Raw genomic sequence first — 19,866 nt, 5'->3', positions numbered from 1 at the left:
AAATGAGGTGACCACATAAGAAGACCATATGAGGTTCAGCTCCTAGCAAATGAGGCTATGATATCATAAAGGAGAAAAAAAGAAAAAAAAAAAAAAAACAAAAGATATATTACGGATACTATAAACATGGTTTAAAATATCAATAAATACAAATATATTAATATTTGGATTTCATGGATATATCGAAAATATTAGAGAAATATTAGTGGATAGTTTGACATAAATATTGGTGAGATGAAAATTATTCAAAATTCATGAAAATATTTGGAAAAATGATAAAATAAATAAAAATACATATATTAAAGTTATTTTATAAATGTAATTAACACATGTATGGTTAAAAAGAAAAATATTGGTGAATGAGGATATACGAGTTTTAATATATAATTTATTATTTAACTTATCAAATTAATTTAAATTTATTAAATATTAGAACTTCATTATTTTTTTATATTTTAGTATTTTTTTGAATAAATTTATATTTTTAATATTTTAAAATTAAAAGATTCAAAATTAAAAGGATAAATATAAAAAATTTAAAAGTAAAGTAATAGTAATTAATTTTTTAAAATATGATTAATGAGATACATGATAATACATTTAACATTAAAATTATAATTTATTTTATTCAAATGCATTTAATAATGTAAAATAAATGATGACACATATATGATTTCTTTAATATATATATTTTTTATATTTAATTATCATATCAATGACATAAAAAAGTCTTGTTAAGAAAATTATAATGTTGGTTTTTATACTTTTATAATAAATTAAATAAAATTTAAAATAAAATAATTAGATTTTTTTTAATAATAAACTTTAACATATTTAAATTAAATATATATTAACAAAAGTGAGCTTGGCCAGTGGTAGCCAAATTTCAACCCAAACATTTCGGCTTGGGTTCGATTCTTGGTAAGCTTGCCACATTTCAAACCATGACTACAAGTAGGTGATTTTGGGTCTTGCCCTAGGTTGAGAGACCATCAACCAGATAGTTCGATAATGAGAGTGAGACCTATTGTAAAATCGAGTTTTGATATCATGTTGAACAATCAATTTCTTAAAAACTTAAGTTTATAGGATTTGGACTCATAATAAATATTATGCACATTAACGATTGTTACACCTATCTTGACTCTAATAGTCCCACCTAGCTTGGAACAATTGTACGAATAGATGTTTACTATTGAGGTTAATTTACCTTTTCTTTTCTTTTAAACTTGTTCTTCACTAACTCCCATTTCATTTGGCCTAAAATAAAAATAAAATAAAAAACCTGCAGTTTTTGAGAGAAAAGAATTTCAAACAAACAAAACCACAAGTGAAGATTGGGGATGGTGAAGCAATGACATATGAGATAGCCACAATAGCACTGAGAAGGGGTGCACATTTCTTTTCAGCCTTGCAGGCAAGTGATGGCCATTGGCCTGCAGAAAATTCTGGCCCATTGTATTTCCTTCCTCCTCTGGTGAGTCTACTCAACATCTTCTCACCCTCCTCAAAATCATGAATATAGACCATTTTAACAGCCATTCTCAATGGCATAATTTCATGGAAAATGCAGGTCATATGTCTATACATTACAGGGCATCTTGACATTGTATTACCCGAAGAATTTCTTAAAGAAATTCTTCGCTACCTATACTGCCATCAGGTACATATATTTTGAACCTAGTCATCATCCTAACCTCATAAATGGGCTTGGAGCTTTAAAGTATGAAAATGGCTTATGCACATTGCAGAATGAAGATGGTGGGTGGGGATTTCATATTGAGGGACAAAGCACCATGTTTTGTACAACCCTCAGCTACATTTGTATGCGTATCCTTGGAGAAGGGCGAGATGGTGGAAGAAACAATGCTTGTGCAAGAGGGCGTAAATGGATCCATGACCGAGGTGGAGTGACATTCATTCCCTCTTGGGGAAAGACTTGGCTTTCAGTATGGCCATTTTAAACACAAATTCATATTCATCCTATGCCATTTATTCTTGTGTGTTGGACTAAATCTTATATGAAATTGTTTCTTCCATGCAGCTATTTGGCTTATTTGACTGGTCAGGAAGCAACCCAATGCCCCCAGAGTTTTGGCTCTTCCCTTCTTTTCTTCCTATGCATCCAGGTTTATGCTATGTCCACCAACTCAAGTTCTTGAATTTAACATCTACTTTGCAGTTAATGTATTTTACATGTTAAGATCTTCTTGCATGGAATTTGGAATTTGTCATATTGACTCAAAACAGAGTCGGGACAAAAAGGATAAGTGAAAAGCTGAGCAACTTGAGCTTTACACAGTGATAAGATGGCACATGAATACATACAAATCCAACCTGGGACTGGTTTATTGGTCTTAAGGGCTTCCATTACGATGTCTACCAAAACATCTTATACTAAAAAAGATTTTATTTTCCTCTCTTTGGTATTGCTTTGTCTTGGTCTACCTTCTTTTCATTTGGGTCCTTAAATGCAGCAAGAATGTTTTGCTACAGTCGGATGGTTTACATGCCTATGTCGTACTTATATGGTAAACGATTCATTGGCCCAATCACGCCTCTTGTTCTAGAACTGAGAGAAGAGCTCTTCCTTCAACCTTATAATGAAATCAACTGGAAGAAAGTACGACATCTTTGTGCAAAGGTAAGTTTTGATTTTTTATGGAAACAATTTCTTTTTCCTATGAATATGCTACGCATGCATGAAACACACATTTAAAATTGTTTAATATTGCAGGAGGATCTCTACTACCCCCATCCCCTAATACAAGATCTGATGTGGGATAGTTTGTACATATGTACCGAGCCTCTTCTTACTCGTTGGCCCTTCAAAAAGTTGAGAAAGAAGGCTCTTGAAGTAACAATGAAACACATCCATTATGAAGATGAAAACAGTCGTTACATTACCATTGGATGTGTGGAGAAGGTATTTTTTCAGTAATGGATAATGACTATTCAGACAATATGTCACTTCTTTGGGGTACTGATATCGCTTAAATTGAACAGGTATTGTGTATGCTTGCATGTTGGGTTGAAGATCCAAATGGGGATTATTTCAAGAAGCACCTTGCTAGGATCCCAGATTATATATGGGTTGCAGAAGATGGAATAAAGATGCAGGTCAGAAGACAAGTTCAATCACTAATCTCCCAAACAGTTGTAGGAAAATTAGATAATATATGTTGATCTTTTTCTTAAAATTTTTCAGGTATGCAAATGGTTTGAAGCTGCTTTTATCCCTTTCTTGCCTAATTGGTTTTGCAATTGTCGATTATTGCAGAGCTTTGGTAGTCAAGAGTGGGACACTAGTTTTGCCCTTCAAGCACTACTAGCTTGCAATATGACTGATGAACTTGGACCTGCACTCAAGAAAGGACATGAATTCATAAAGGAATCTCAGGTTTGATCTTGAATTCCGTAGTTTATTTCTTTACTTCAACCAGAATCTACTTGGGTTTCTCATGGTCTATTTACTTCATATTGCCTGAAATCTTGAAGGTCAAGGACAATCCTTTTGGTGACTTTAAAAGCATGTACCGCCACATTTCCAAGGGATCGTGGACATTCTCAGATCAGGATCATGGTTGGCAAGTTTCTGATTGCACTGCAGAAGGTTTAAAGGTAACTTTTTTTGCTCAAACACTTCAATTGAGTCAGGGCTTGCAGATTAACTAAAGTTACTTGGTTTCTTACTGAAGTCCCCTCTCTGTCACAGTGTTGTCTCCTCTTTTCAATGATGGCACCAGAAATTGTTGGTATGAAGATGGAACCTGAACAACTATTTGATTCTGTCAACATCCTGCTTTCGCTGCAGGTGAGAATCATCTTCCTTATGCCATTTCCATGGTTGTCCCCTTCACAAAATAGGTCATAACTTCTTAGTAATAACCCCAATTTTTTAAACCACTGTAGAGTAAAAATGGTGGTTTAGCTGCCTGGGAGCCCGCAGGAGCTTCAAAATGGTTGGAGGTAAATTACTTCAACATGTTTAAGTAACTTCAATATTTCTGCATTATCTCTCTTTCTTTCTCACTCTTTGTGTTCTTTGAATCTAAATCAATGCCAATCTCTTCTCTTTTCAGCTACTTAACCCCACTGAATTTTTTACAGACATTGTCATCGAGCATGAGTAAGATTCTTGATAACAGACCAGCTTTCTTTTCTAACTTTGATAGCTTTAACGTCCTTGGAGACTAACAGAACAGTGATGCAGGTATGTTGAGTGCACTGCATCAGCCATTCAGGCTTTAGTTTTGTTTAAGAAGTTATACTCGGGACACAGGAACAAGGAGATAGACAATTTCATCACAAATGCTGCTAAGTACATTGAAGACATGCAAATGCCTGATGGCTCATGGTATGTTTCTCAACTCCACTATTATTATTTCACTAGGGAAATCTTTTTTTATATATGCAGTGCAGATCCATTTAAACAAAGAAACGTTTCACCAGGTATGGCAATTGGGGAGTATGTTTCACCTATGGCTCATGGTTTGCACTTGGGGGCCTAGCAGCTGCTGGCAAGACTTACCACAACTGTCTTGCTATTGGTAGAGCTGTTGAGTTTCTACTCAAGTCACAAAGAGATGATGGTGGTTGGGGAGAGAACTGTACTTCTTGCCCAGACAAGGTAATTTTTACATGCCACCCACTGCTCTGTTTTCTGGTAGAAACATGGACAAAAACAAGTAATCCTTGTGCTTGGTGATATAGAAATATACACCTCTTGAAGGAAACAGGTCAAATTTGGTACAAACCGGGTGGGCTCTGATGGGGCTGCTTTCTTCTGGGCAGGTTAGTTTTTACAGTTCTATCATCAATATGCTTACCTTGGTCTTCTACATTATTTTCACAATATGGTTTCTCCCCAAATATTTGAGTCTAACATTTCCTTTCTAACAGGCGGAGAGAGACCCAACACCTCTTCACAGGGCTGCAAAGTTGTTGATTAATTCCCAAATGGAAGATGGTGATTTTCCCCAACAGGTAGCTCACTTGGTTTTGGGAAATGGAAAATGATGTTCTTTTGTAGCTGACTATATACTGGGTGGTAGTCTAACCATTTAATCATCAATTATCTATGGCAGGAAATCACTGGAGCCTTCATGAAGAACTGCATGTTACACTATGCAACTTATAGGAATACTTTTCCATTGTGGGCTCTTGCACAGTATGTAAGTGGGTGTCATTGCCTTAAGGCTGGTTGCATTGCCATGCCGTTGAAGCATCTGTAGGAGAAAACCTCAGATAATGTTGAGTAACGTCGAGGCCTTTGAGTAATGTCAAGTAAATGAAAGGTTTATCTATGCCACAATTAAGTACTTTGAAGAATAGTTTGTGCAAGAGAATAAAACAATAGCAGACCCTTATTAAATGAACAACATTGTGCAGAATATATATACAAAAATGGGTAGAAAATGAAAGACAAGTCAACTACTTCTACTTAAGTTTAGCTAATCAATTGAATCGTGCTGATACAAATGGAAAGAATAAATCTTCTCCTATTTTATATGTTAAACAACAGTTGAATGATTATGCAAAAATAATCTAGCCATTGTTGGTTTAAGGGTATCGAAACAAAGGACTAGCCCAAAAGACACAAACAAAGAACATAATGAATAGTAAGAAAAACTTATCGACTGAAGCGTGACAAACATGCACTGTCCTTGAAATAGATCCACCCTCCTCGAAGACAAACTTGGTGCACTTGGGTACCTGTGGTCTACTTCCAGGATTCAACAAGCAGATCTCGCCTTGGGTGCACTCTGTAAGCGAGACGTGTACAACTCAGGTTCTAAAAAAATTCCTCTAGATAGATGTATGAAAGGCTCTCTAAAAACTCTCTGAAAATTTGGTATTAAGAGAGTGAAAGGTAACCTGCTTTCATAGGCCACTAACACAGTCCCAATGGGACTCTACTTGTAATCAAAACATGACTCAAAGTGGAACGAGACTCCACTAGCACAATCACAATAGGACTCTTCCCAAAAATATAAGACTAATAGAATAAAATAAAATAAAAAATTATTTTGAATTTTTATAAAAATTAGCCGAGATCGCGCGTAGGATGTGTGTGCGAATGCGATGCGCATTAAGAAGTTCTAACCCAACCAGCCTGAAGCCCCACTTAAATGGGCTTGGGGCCCATGGGCGCGCGAGGCTCTCCCACACCTCTTCACAAGCCCATTAGACTAAGGAGAGTGGGCTAGTTAATAAACTCACTAAAGATGTTCCTCTTTTTCCTATGTGGGACAAGCAAAAAAAAAAAAAAACACTTTTCACATTTACACTCTTCCTACAACCATTGGCTTCTTCAATGAATATTCTGGTAGAGGGAAGATCCTTTGGAATAGCCTTGTTGTGGACCTACATTTTTCATGTGCATCCTCACCCGATGATGACTCTTTTTTTAGTGAAAAACTGATTTTTTTTAAAAAGGTGGAGTCACCACTTATTTTATTTTTTTAAAAAAATGGAAAACAAAATAAGAAATAAAACCCTAAGAGTGACTCTTTATTTGAAAAAACGTGTTTTTGAAAACCCAAGTTTAAGTTCAAGAGCCAGGTTACCTATTGGGAATGTATCATACGATATCACCCCTCTAAGGCCTAAATAAAGGTCTCTACTAATGAGTTGAGACAACTATGACAATTAATTTGTAAATTAGTGGATACCAAAGAAATAAGTAATACACAATCAAGACAATGGTGAAATCATAATTTGCATCACTCAAATGAACTATGCATTAAAAGACAAGGAAAAATCATCTAACCATACACCAACGAAAAAAATATATGAGATTTTGGAACTTTACTTTTTTCGTTTTAATTTTGGTGTAAAATGGGAAAAAAAATATTGTTTATTCATGCACTCCAATAAAGCTTTCAAATTTGTTTCACAATTATGTTCAAAAGTAAATAATAAAGTACACACCAATTTAATACCACATGTTAACAAGTATATGTGTAATTTATTTTTATTATTTTTCTCACATCAGTATATCTCCCTGACCACTTGCCACATTTCCACTTTTTTCTTTTTCTTTTTTTTTTTTCTTTTTTTTCCTCTCCTGCCACCATAATCCATTGTCACCTATTATAGTTTTTATTATTATTTTTCTTTTTTTCCTTTATATTCTTTTTAATATGCTCGCGCATTTTCTCATAAAACTTCTTTAATTTTAATTTATTTTTACTCTCTAATTTGTCTATATTTATTGATTTTAATTATTATTTTTTGACATATTAAACTTCAAATGATAGTATATAATAAATAATTAATATAACAAATTAAATAAAAACAAAATATATAATGGACAAAAATGAAAATATTATCCCACAAATAATAATTATTTTAAATATTAATTATAATAATGCATTTTATAAATTAAGGTTTAAATTTAAAAATTCCATTTTATTATTTAGAAGTTTATGATATAAGTTTTTTATATTAATACTAAACAAAAGATTAATTTATTTTATAAATTCTATCACATGTAAAAGTAAAAATCTCATTGTAATACTATTTTATTATTTACATCATTTTTCTTTTTATTTTCATTTTAATTTTATCATATCAAAATCACAATAAGTGATGGTGCTTTTATCATTTTTCTTATGATTTTAAATTGATTGTGGATCTAACTTCTTTTTTTTTTTTTGTTAAAATCTTTAATTTTTAATTAAAAAAGAGGGAGTTGAACAAAAGAGCGACAGACATCCACTGCTAATACATCATTTTTTGCTGTAGGTTTAGATATGGCTGTAAAGTTAGACTTTGATTTGAATGAGGGGTTCCCTTCTGATGATGGGAGTCAAAGAGAGATTGTTAAGTCATCGACTCCAGGATATTCATCTGCTGTTCATGTGCCCTGCCCCGTTCCTGTGCCTATTTTTGTTGTGTCAAAGAGCTTCCCTGCTTCTATTTCTGTGGTTGCTGCAGTGAAAGGGTCATTTAGTCCTCCTGAAAGCCTATTGAGAACTAAGGGTGAGCTTGGATGGAAAGGATCAGCGGCTACCAGTGCTTTCTGGCCTCCTAAACCTAGAAAGGTTCTAGAGATGCCACTCAATACAACTTATGTGCCTCTCATAGATAATCGCGTACTCAAACAAGGTCTCCATCCTTTGGACATCGACCTGAATGTGCCAGACCAGAGAGTTTATGAGGATGTTGTTTTTGTTATTGCTACACCTTTGCCTCGTGATGGTAGCGTAGGAGGACTTGATCTTGATTTAAACAGAGTTGATGAAAGCCCTTATATTGGGCTATTTTCTATAAGCAACGGCTGTAGATCAGATGCTCCACCATTGCCTAATAGGTCATCATTATCTGGTGGGTTTTCCAATGGTGAAACGATAGCAAGAAGTACGAGGGCACATTTAAAGGTTTTTTTTTCACTGATAATAGGCCTGATTCCGCAGGATTATGATACAAGAGGATCTTGCTTGTATAGCTTCAATCTTCTTACATCAGATGGCTTCCTTCATAATATTGAGATCAGTCAGGATCCAGCCATCTCCATTCCGTCTTTTCGCACCTCGAGTAATGGCCTGACCTTAAAGAAGCAGTTCCCACAACGTGTTTTCTGCTTCGACTACCATGTAAAATTTTCTTTGCTTATCGCGGTTGGTAGCTCCAGTAGCATAACAATCACCTCTAATGGAACCACTGGATCCCATCATCTTTCTCTTTGGCATAGAAGTAGTAGCTTAGATCTGAAACCAGTGTGCTCTACTCAGGTTGAAGGCTTATATTCCAAACCAAAAGGTTATATCGGTCAGATAACATCCTCAAAGGTGTTAATCTCACCACATGGGAAATTCGTGGCTACTCTAGATTTGATAGAATGCTTGGATTTTTTTAAGCTAGATGGAGAATGTTGTTCTCTTTCAAGTTTTGCTTATGGAATGAGAAATGACTCACAAGAGACAGACAATTTGTCAAATGAAGTAGGAAAATTCTTAAATGGTATTGTGGATTTCACTTGGTGGTCTGACCATACCCTTGGTACATTCTTTACAAAATTTGGTACATCCAATCCTTGAGCTACCAGGACCCCTATCTTATTACCCATGGTTCGTTCAATCCTTTAAGGATATTTGGAAAGTGATTGGAGGTTAATCCCTACTCTAAAACAGACTTTGGAACCCTAGGTTTCAATAGCTCAGGGATTGGATGTACCAAATTTTTTTAAGAATGTACCAAATTTTGTGAAGGATGTACCAAATTTTATAAATGATGTACCAAATTTTGTAAATGATGTACCAAGTGGTCCAAAGTCCGTTTCAAAGTGGTCCACAGTCCGTTTCGAAGTGGGGAACGACCTCCAATCACTTCTTAAGGCTGTCCAAAGGAATAAATGGACCATAGAAAGGAAGATAGGTGTTCTGTTAGCTCAAGGATTAGAGGTATTAAATTTTCTTAAGGATGTACCTAGGGTTCCAAAGTCTATTTCAAAATAGGGAACAACCTCCAATCACTTTTTGAAAATCCTTAAAAGAATGAACGGACCATGGTTAATAAGATAGGGGTCTCGGTAGCTCAAGGATTGGATGTACCAATTTTTTTTAAGGATGTACCAAATTTTGTAAATGACGTACCAAGGTTGCCAAAGTCCATTTCGAGGTGGGGAACAACCTCCAATCACTTCCCAAGGGTCTCATTAGCTCAGGAATTGAATGTATCAAATTTTCTCAAAGATGTACCTAGGGTTCCAAAGTTCGTTTTGGAGTAGGGAACAATCTCCAATCACTTCCCAAAGATCCCTAAAGGAATAAATGGACCATGTGTAATAAGGTAGAGGTTTCAATAGTTCAAGGATTGTATGTACCAAATATTTTTAAGGATGTACCAAATTTGTTGAATGATGTTCCAAATTTTGTGAATGATATACCAAATTTTATAAATGATGTATCAAATTTTGTAAAGGATGTGCCAAGAGTGCCAAAGTTCGTTTCGAGGTGGAGAATGACCTTCAATCACTACCTAAGGGTCCTCAAAGGATAATATGAACCATGAGAAGATAAATAGGGGTCTCAATAGCCCAAGGATTGGATGTACAAAAATTTCTTAACAATGTACCAAATTTCCTTAAGGATGTACCTATGGTTCCAAAGTTCGTTTCGGAGTAGTGAACGACCTCTAATTACTTCCTAATGATCTCTAAAGAAATAAACAAACCATGGGTAATAATATAGAGGTCCCCGTAGCTCATGGATTGGATGTACCAAATTGTTTTAAGGATGTGCCAAATTTTATGAAATATATACCAAATTTTGTAAAGAATGTACCAAATTGTCTTTAGGATGTACCTTGGGTTCCAATGTCCATTCTAGGGTGGGGAACAACCTCCAATTCCTTCTTGAGGGTCCCCAAAGGAATATACGAACCATGAGAATGGAAATAGGGGTATTGGTTCCTCTAACAATGGATATACTTAGAGTTCCAAAGTTCCTTTTGGGATGGGTGAGGACCTCTAATTTCTTATTGAGGGTCCTAAAGGAATATATACACCATGATAAGTATGATAGTGTTTCCGGTTCCCCTAAGTATGAATTTATCTATTTCTTTTAAGGATGTACCTATTTTTTATGAAATTAATATAAAAGGTTACATACATTTTTTTATGAAAAATAATTTTCTTTTATATTTTATTTTAATTAAAAATTTAAGATTTTAACAAAAAAAAAAAAGTTAGATTCACAATCAAGTTAAAATCATAAGAAAAATGATAAAAGCATCATCACTTATTGTGATTTTGATATGATAAATTTAAAATAAAAATTAAACGAAAAATAATGTAGATAATAAAATAGTATTACAAAGATATTTTTACTTTTACATGTGATATAATTTACAAAATAAATAAATCTTTTGTTTAGTATTAATATAAAAAATCTTATATTATAAACTTCTAACTAATAAAATAGAATTTTTAAATTTAAACCTTAATTTATAAAATGTATTATTATAATTAATATTTAAAATCATAGAATATATTATTTGTGGGATAATATTTTCATTTTTGTCCATTATATATATATATTTTTAATTTGTTATATTAACTATTTATTATATATTATAATTTTAAGTTTAATATGTCAAAAAATAATTAAAATCAATAAATATAGACAAATTAGAGAGTAAAAATAAATTAAAATTTAAGAAGTTTTATGAGAAAATGCATGAGCATATTAAAAAGAATATAAAGGAAAAAAAGAAAAATAATAACAAAAACTATAATAGGTGACAATGGATTATAGTGGCAAGAGAGGAAAAAGAAAAAGAAACGTAGCAAGTAGTAAGGGAGATATATTGATGTGAGAAAAATAATATAAATAAATTACACATGTACTTGTTAATAGGTGGTATTAAATTGGTGTGTACTTTATTCTTTACTTTTGAGGGTAATTGTGGAACAAATTTGAAAGCACTATTAGAGTGCATGAATAGACAATATTTTTTTTCCCATTTTACAGCAAAATTAAAAAGAAAAAAGTAAAGTTCCAAAATCTCATATTTTTTTATAATTGGTGTATGGTTAGATGATTTCCTCTTAAAAAAAAAAATCAAACAAAGGAAGGAGAAGAACATACCTTAATAACATGTATAGTGCTTTCATAAAATCAACAAAGGTTAGTTCACAAGCAATAAAAAATAGACATGAAAAATGTTAATAAAATATATCATCATACATAATGCATCCACTACTCCAATAAAGGAATAATAATAATTAAATAAAAAAAAACCAAGTAACAATTGTCATGTAAATTCAATACACTTTTAATATGCATACAATTTTAAAATGAGTTTAATTAAAATATTCAGTAAGGGTTTATGATGCAAAACAAAATTTACTTATCATATACAACATGTCTACAATATATAACAATGGTCCAAAAGATTTAAAAATGTACAAAAAGTGGTGAAAATAACAAATCATGCAAAATACTCAACATTGGGTCAGAACATAGACGTTCTTAAAATAAATCATAAATAAATACCTAAAGGTGTTATTGCATAATGAAAAAAAATTGGATAACATCTTGAATATGTCTAGATTACAATACAAAATCCCAAAACATTTAATTACGTGTCAATCAATACCAGATTAATTCACATCAAGGACACTCTACAAAATAATCGGCATGCATCTAGATTAAAGACACTTTCAAAATATATCCTAAAAAAATATCTAGATATGGAAGTTCACCATCAAAAAACTTGGACAATATCTCTTATGTGTCTAGATTACAACCCAAAAGGCTAAATCATCCAATCATATCTCGTTTAATACTTGATTTAATCACAAATATATATTGATAAAAAAACAGAGCAAAATCCTATAACATGAAAAGACTAATTTAATTAACCTATCTATATGCATAATAAAATCATGAAAAAAAAATTGTACAATACCTTCAATATATCTAACCTTCATAAAAAATAACAACATGACTTAATCATAAAATGTGAATTTTTAAATTATGCCAAACTTTCCTTGACTACAAAAAGGGTTAGTGCAGTAGGTGTAGGAAAAAGAATGTTTTTGTTATAGTTGGAAAATTAATTTTCAACAAATTAGGGCCCTAAAATTAAATTTAAGAATTTATATTAATGAAAAAATATCAAAACAAATTAAAGAGATCATGAAATACTTTAATTTTACAAAACAATTTCTGGTGTCCAAAATAGAGTGAAAAAACGGACCTATTGAAATATTGGTTTATATCTCTTAATTGAAAATTGATTTTAGACTCAAACAAAATTCTATCAATATATCTGGAAAGTCTACAACATTATGCAATCATAAGAAAACTTTTAGAGAGACATGAAACAATTTGATTCAATTTTTTAATTACAGAGGTTCAATAATTCTAACAAAACGACAGCAAGGTGAACAATCCAAACATCACTATAAAAAACGAATAACAAAAAATAAAACCAAAGACAATAAAAATCAAATCAAGGATCTCTTAGCCACTATCGTATGTTATCAAAAGGCCTCAATCAAGTGAAAATAATTTCAAAGAAAATAACTCTAATCTCAATTCTAATAGACATCAATTAACATGAGATCAATTAACCATTCATCAACTTCTCATTAATATATCATCAACAATCCAATTAAAAACAATCAAAGTGGCCTTCATTATCGGATATGCAAGAAAATTGATAAAGAGATGATCAATTGATTGGGAAAAAAAAATAATGTATATAGATAAGAATAAATTAAAAATCAATATTTTCATTCATAAACCTAATCCTCCCCCACCAAGTTTATTGACTTTATTGGGTTTTCTCCATGTGTAAAATGACTTCAAATTCAATAAAATTTCACGTGTTAGGTTTATTAACGAGTTTTAGAGCTCAAAAACCAAATCAAGTAATCCCAAAATTTCACTGATCGAAAGTGGCCTAAAATGACTATTCACAGGTTCCCTTTGCGCATAATTATATATTTTTATTAAATAAATAAACTTTATTTAAATAAAATTAATGCATTGGATTCTTTGATTTAGAAATCTATCGATTCCATAAAATTTTATTGCAAAGACACCTGCTGGTCATGCAATCACCATCCTTATATCAGAGGCTCCGTAAAGGTGAGACAAGCTTTTCGTTGAAATAAAATATATCAATAAAAAATACTTGAGAGTCCCAAAATTCCACAAACGTGGTGGGGGTTGGTGAAAAAATCCATAATACTTGAAGTGGGTGAAAAATGAATTGATAGAAGTGATGGGGGTTGGTGACTTGGTGTTGTGCTTCTATATGAATGAGTGATTCCCACCTGGAACTCGCCATTCCAAGTTTCCGAAGTTTCTCTCTTCTCTGCCCACCCAGCGCCTATCTCTCTGTCCTTGATCTGTATCATTTTAACTTAATTTTATTGCAAAGAAAAGCTTGTGTTACCTTTATGGTGATTGGATGATCAGCAGGTGTTTTCGGAAGGGAGACACATATTTGTAAACTTAGATATATATAGAGATATATATCTCTTCAGTTTGGTGAGTTAGAAAATGTGGAGGCTCAAGGTTGCAGATGGAGGCAATGATCCCTACATCTACACCACCAACAACTTCGTGGGAAGACAGATATGGGAGTTTGATCCTGATTATGGAACTCCAGAAGAGCGAGCTGAGGTCGAAGCAGCTCGTGAGAACTTCTGGAAAAACCGATATCAGGTTAAGCCCAGCAGCGGCCTCCTTTGGCGGATCGATGCAGGTGATTTGATCCCATCTATCTCAAGTCTTGATATCACAACACATATTGATCTGTCATCTGCGTCCTAGATTGCAGTTTTTCACTGAATATACATGTCTTCCATGCATATATACTTCTTGTTTTACGTAGTCTAGCTACATAGCTGCTCTTATTTTGTTTCTTTTTGTTTGATTATAGGTGATGATTTGCATGAAAAAATGAACCCAAGAAAGAGCAAGACATGGGGTCCTTTTTAGAATCTTGTTTTCACCTCCAAACAAATCAATTGGTCATTGTTTTTGCATAACCAATTTTCCTAAAAGTTTAAATTTATAGGATTTGGACTCACAATATATGTGAGGTCATATATATGTAGCACTCTCTCTCATGCACTCTAACGCCCTCCCTTATGCATAGGGGCAAAGCCAAAAAAATGAGTCTTAAGGGGAAAAATAGAAGACTCTACCACTTTGCTATATGTTCACTTTATTCTCCCAAACAGTTCAATCACTAATCTCCCAAACAGTTGTAGGAGAATTAAATAATATCGGTTGATCTTTTTCTTAAAAATTTTCAGGTATGCAAATGGTTTGAAGCTGCTTTTATCCCTTTCCTGCGTAGTTGGTTTTGAAATTGTCTATTATTGCAGAGCTTTTGTAGTCAAGAGTGGGACACTAGTTTTGCCCTTCAAGCACTGCTAGCTTGCAATATGACTGATGAACTTGGACCTACACTCAAGAAAGGATATGTAGGTTTCTAATTGCTGGCACTCTTCCTTATGAACTTGCCTCCAGTGAGTTATTTGGCATTTCCCAAAACTAGGCAATCTCCAGGTTCTTCTCATGCTCTCATCTTTACACTTGGAACTATCATCATCATCTTTAGGGCTGTTGTAATCATCATCTGCTTCTATAGAGTCCCATATTTTCTATATAGATGAAATATAGAAGCGCCAATAACAGGAATGGAAGTGTCACATTCCATGCTTGTCTCAACTTTAGTGATGTGGATAGTATCATATCTAGGAAATTCAATTTCGCTATAACTGGCAAAGCTTTCTTGAGAATGGAAACAGAGTCCTCTGTTATGCCTAATTTCAGTAATCAGTTTGCCCTTGCAGATTACTTTAGAAGTTGTGACTCTACATGGGCCGTTGAATCCTGTAGGGTTAGGAAAACCCAATCTGATGCCATTGGAACTCTATCTCCAGTTCAGAGAGCAATGGGGGGAAGGCCTTTTTTTAATTTTATCACCAACTATCCATCGTATAACTCACGTACAAAAGTCTAAAATCTCTGAATTCCTCACTAGTTCCTGCAACGAGCAAGTCAGCCAACTGAAACTGCCATTAACTTCGATAGCAATATCTGCACCATTGGCAGCTGGTTGGTTGTAGTTGATTTACCTGCATGTCTTTGCTTTCGAAATAAATCAAGTAGAAGAGATCTCTCTACAGGGTCGATGTCTCTCTCAAGATTCAATGCTTTTGATCCTCCCACTGCACGTAAAGGATAACAAGATAGAACCAACTGAAGCCATTTTTTCATATCTTGTTCTGTTTCCCATGCAGTTAAGGGTGAGAACGATAGAGTTCTTTGGACCCAATCCTTGATTGTATCACATATTTGATTTCTCAAAAGAAGTGGATACAACGTCTCTATGCAATTCACCAGACTCTATGGTGTATGATGGTCAAATGAGAACACTTAAAATTAGGGGAAAAATCCTCAAACATTCTGTGTTCACTGATTCACGAATGTAAAGTTTATTTGCTAACAACCCAAAAAAGTAACACAGCTTAGTCCTTTCCCCATATATTTTTTGTGAACATAGTAATAAGGAATGATACTAGAACTCTCAAGAAGGGCTCCTCAATGCTTCCCACTTCATCATCTGATGCGGGCCAAACCTTGAAAAATCTCAATTCACCACTTGCACCATAAACAAGAGCACCATCAAGTAAAATGTTGACAATGGAATCCAACAAGCCTTCCTTGGGAGAACAATTTCCACTCTTTTCATATGAGGATAGTAAAGGTAAGAAAGAGCCTAAAGCGTTGACTCCTTGCCATTTCCATGTGTACAATATTTCAACAGCAAGCCAGGATCGAGAATAAAAATGAGAGGTAGACAATATATTTTTTTATTTATTTTTATTTTTATTTTTATTTTTCATGCTTCCTCGGTTGCATTTGGAGTATTAGAAACATAACCAACAACAACTCTGTCAATTCCAAGGGCAGAGATCAACTTCTCGATTATAGCAACAAACTTGTGACTCCCAGATGTATTAGTCTTAATAGAAACTTCTTTAATTTTCAAGGAGGCTGATCTTTTTACACAGCCAGAATTTGGCATGATCCACAAAGGCCACACATCACTATTAGCTAGAAACAGGTCCAATATCAATGTATCGATTCGATTCTCGATTATTGTACTGTGGGCTATCGTGTGTTTTTTGTGTTTTGGCCTTGGGGATTCAAGTTGGAACTATCTTTTTCCAGACTTGGCAACACAAACTTGGGTTGTTGATGAGCTAGCTTCCTTCGGGTTTTCAGAAGAACAACCAAATTGCTCAGTTAATTTCAGGTTCTGACCAGCTATGACATCAAGGCCATGGATTTTACATGTTTGTTCCTAGATGGTACTTTCTAGGAACAAACATGTAACTTCCAAATTATGTGACTTGCAGTAGATATACTTCCTCTTAGAAGCCAAAACTTCATAATTCACCTCTGCCTTTCCCATTCTAGCTTGGATTGCATCCCCACTCTGTAATGAATTAGAGAAGTCCCCATTATTGCTTGTCATGCTCATATAACATATTTGGAATCCAATTCTTTCGCGTACTCCAAGGACTCCACAGGAAGGGCTTTAGAAACATCAGTTGAGACATTTTGACCTTGTGAAGTTTCATGAAGGGATTTGTCAAAGCCTACCAGCCCGTCCCATGAATAGGATCCGTTGCATCCAAGATTGTTGGACTGCAGTGTTCTAGTGCAAGAACAATAAGCAGGTAGGCATGAGCCTCTCTATCTTTCAAACCTCATGTCCAAGTTCCAACATAGCAGCCATCAATTCGTAACTGCTTCTCAAAGGAGCAATAGACATGTCGTATTTCAGAAAACTGGGCAAAACTAGGCCAAGGCAGAAGCTTCAATAGTGCTTCAATTTTTTACTCCATAAATAATCAACAAGTTCAGGAATTTTCAATATTCGATGAACCAGAACTGACACATGAAAGATGCGAAATTGGATGAATCATTCATCGTTGATATCTACAGCAACTTCTGATTTTGAGCTTTCAGGTGCAAAAAAAAAAACTGCTCTACTGGACTCTTTTTCAGCATGAGAAATCAATTTAATTTCACCCTAGAGTTTCTCAACTTTAGGCACCTTTTCAGACTTGATTTTAGAAACTTGTGAGACTTTAACTTTCTATTCCTTTTCAGCTATGAAACTCTGTGTCTCAAAATGTTAGCAGGTAGGGTTACCAAGGGGAAATTGATCAGAACTGGAAACCTTCTCAAACCTGAAACCCAACCATTACCAGATAATTCAAACTCTACCACAAGTTGATCATTCCCTTTTTCGATTGGAAGACATCCTCAAATGCCCTTCCTTTTCATGAGTAGTTTGTGCACCAAAATTATCGATGACAGTGTTCAGAGAGTAAGGCTAATCATGGCAAGCCTTTCTCTCATAAGGCTTAATTATTCTCTAGTTGCAGCTTCGTCCACAGCATCAGTAACCCTTTACTTGACATAACCCTCCAAAAAAACCCCTTCATTATTCTAAATTAGTTCAAGATGCCCCCCCAATCTGTAGAACATCAAGATGGTATTCAGCTTCCCATTCCTTCTCTCAGCGATCTCAATTTCCTTCGAAGTCTGGTATGTGCCTTTCAACTATTGCATGAACACCAGTATACTGAGCAGGCTTCAGAACTGCTCTCTGGCCAACAACATTCAAAGTCATTCATATCTCGACTATCTGATTCATAGTCCACATGAAGAGAACAGCAAGTGACCAAATGATGCTAGCTTGTCATTAAATTCACTGTCAGCCTCATTTTCTTAATAATCTGGTCAATCTTGGTATCATCAATCTCAACATGTACGCCACTAGCCTCCTTTACACTTTTAATGGAATTCCCTCCCCTACCAATAACACGCCCAATCTTGTCAAATGGGCACAAAACTCTTATAATTAACTCATGATCGTGATGCTCCATAACCAGAAACTACAGGTAGGTTGAATTAAGAATAACCCCGAAGTTCTGGTACATGTGTAGCAGCTAAGACAGGAGGAATAGATCTAGCAGACACTAGAGTCTGCACTAGGATAGAATCCACCAGCAGGATATATAAGGACATCTGAAGGGATAATGATGTTGGGAGGGGCTTTTGGTATAGTAGTGTCAAGAGGAATTTCTTCTCTAGGAGTGAACTTGTACATGATTGCAGAAATTGCAATGCAGAATGGATTTAAACGAAAACAGAGCATGATCAAATTCAGGCATGGGTCATAAATTTCAGAAGACATCAATGACACATAAAAGAATCAAAATCAAAATAGGGCAAAGAAGTAAACGAACGTAACGTCCACACCAATCAGCAAAATTGAACATTCTGAAACAACCAAATGGAGGAATCGCATATGGGTAAGAACACCGAGAGTAACAAGAAGCGTACCTGGACAGTCTTGATAGTAATCTCTTGGCTTCCGACTATCGTTCTTCTCCCAAAATCCTTCCAAAACCAGTGAATCACCTGTTTTTTTCTCTTTCCCACGAAGACAATAAAAAAATCCTCCTCTCCACAGCATACTTTTTTTTACGTATATACATATCAGCCCTCAAAAAGAACCCCAAATCTACTGGAGGAAAATCCACTCATTTCTTCCTTTCTTTTTTTCATTTTTTGTTATCTCTGTTTTCTTTTTAAAAGGAAACTTTCCTTTCTTCTACCAAAAAAATATCTGCTACTTTCCTTTCTCCAAGATTCGGGTGATCCTCCTTCCAAATATATGGCAGCCCGTTTCCTCATGCCCAAAAAGCCAAGAAATATGATTTAGAAAACTTATAATAAAATAAAATAAAAATAATAAATAAAGTCATACAAGCCACACAAGTCATGCAGGCCATGCAATTATGCAAGTCATATAAAAAGTGAGTCTAAAAGTGCCTAGATGGGCCTAATGAGTCTAAGTGTCTAAATGGGCTTAAGGTGGTGCCTAATGGGTCGGATATACCTATACAGGCATATGGTGAGACTAGGTGAGCCTAACTAAGTCTAACTTAAAGTGCACCTAAGTGAAGCCTAATCTAAACTTGATGGGCAGCCAAAGTCATAATGTGGAACCGGATAAACCCCTCAACCAAAATCCCCAAAGTGGATCAGAAAATATAAGTAGTATGAGTAGCCATGCATGGGCCACCAAGAGACTACTGTGGAGTACTGAAAGAGCATTTAAAGTCATGTGCTATAAGGACAAAATGAAGGGTCTATAGTGTAGGAAAAATGATTATTTTTAAAATTTTTTTATCCTACTTAGGAATTGGTTTTCAACATATCAGGATCCTAAAATTAAATTTAAGAAGTCTATATTAAGGAAAAAATTTATCAAAACAAATTAAAGATGACACAAATAATTTAATTT

General features: G+C 34.3%; 2 protein-coding genes across 3 annotated transcripts in view; both read left to right on the top strand.

The window, feature by feature from the left end:
- Window positions 1-5,331, top strand: part of LOC117922033 (beta-amyrin synthase 1-like) — a 42,803-nt gene extending 37,472 nt beyond the window's left edge. Inside the window, exons 3-19 of the mRNA XM_034840012.1 lie at window positions 1,292-1,477; window positions 1,574-1,663; window positions 1,752-1,949; window positions 2,045-2,129; window positions 2,478-2,644; window positions 2,738-2,926; window positions 3,007-3,120; window positions 3,281-3,400; window positions 3,499-3,621; window positions 3,716-3,814; window positions 3,913-3,969; window positions 4,083-4,129; window positions 4,214-4,357; window positions 4,453-4,630; window positions 4,714-4,794; window positions 4,903-4,986; window positions 5,088-5,331. Coding sequence (XP_034695903.1) covers window positions 1,292-1,477; window positions 1,574-1,663; window positions 1,752-1,949; window positions 2,045-2,129; window positions 2,478-2,644; window positions 2,738-2,926; window positions 3,007-3,120; window positions 3,281-3,400; window positions 3,499-3,621; window positions 3,716-3,814; window positions 3,913-3,969; window positions 4,083-4,129; window positions 4,214-4,357; window positions 4,453-4,630; window positions 4,714-4,794; window positions 4,903-4,986; window positions 5,088-5,234 — 2,109 coding nt within the window. The 3' untranslated portion in view covers window positions 5,235-5,331. The remainder of the gene's footprint in view (window positions 1-1,291; window positions 1,478-1,573; window positions 1,664-1,751; window positions 1,950-2,044; window positions 2,130-2,477; window positions 2,645-2,737; window positions 2,927-3,006; window positions 3,121-3,280; window positions 3,401-3,498; window positions 3,622-3,715; window positions 3,815-3,912; window positions 3,970-4,082; window positions 4,130-4,213; window positions 4,358-4,452; window positions 4,631-4,713; window positions 4,795-4,902; window positions 4,987-5,087) is intronic.
- An 8,586-nt stretch (window positions 5,332-13,917) lies between these two features.
- LOC117922030 (germanicol synthase-like) lies at window positions 13,918-15,312 on the top strand. 2 transcript variants are annotated; one of them, XM_034840010.1, is made up of 2 exons: window positions 13,918-14,226; window positions 14,855-15,312. In XM_034840010.1, the coding sequence occupies exons 1-2, from the start codon at window positions 14,044-14,046 to the stop codon at window positions 14,963-14,965; spliced, it is 294 nt and encodes a 97-aa protein (XP_034695901.1). In that variant the 5' UTR covers window positions 13,918-14,043; the 3' UTR covers window positions 14,966-15,312. The 2 variants fall into 2 exon arrangements, with proteins under 2 accessions (XP_034695901.1, XP_034695902.1); XM_034840011.1 differs by lacking the exon at window positions 14,855-15,312 and adding an exon at window positions 14,404-14,605.
- The last annotated feature ends 4,554 nt before the right edge of the window (window positions 15,313-19,866 follow it).

This window comes from Vitis riparia, chromosome 9 (assembly GCF_004353265.1).
Source record: "Vitis riparia cultivar Riparia Gloire de Montpellier isolate 1030 chromosome 9, EGFV_Vit.rip_1.0, whole genome shotgun sequence".
Lineage (NCBI taxonomy): Eukaryota > Viridiplantae > Streptophyta > Magnoliopsida > Vitales > Vitaceae > Vitis > Vitis riparia.
This window is presented reverse-complemented; position numbering and strand designations above follow the sequence as displayed.

Excerpts from the sequence above, each read along its gene's own strand:
- LOC117922030 (XM_034840010.1), top strand. The coding sequence starts at position 14,044 with ATGGAGGCAATGATCCCTACATCTACACCACCAACAACTTCGTGGGAA. Across the intron at positions 14,227-14,854 it reads CCTTTGGCGGATCGATGCAG|AGCTTTTGTAGTCAAGAGTG; the intron begins GTGATTTGATCC and ends CTATTATTGCAG.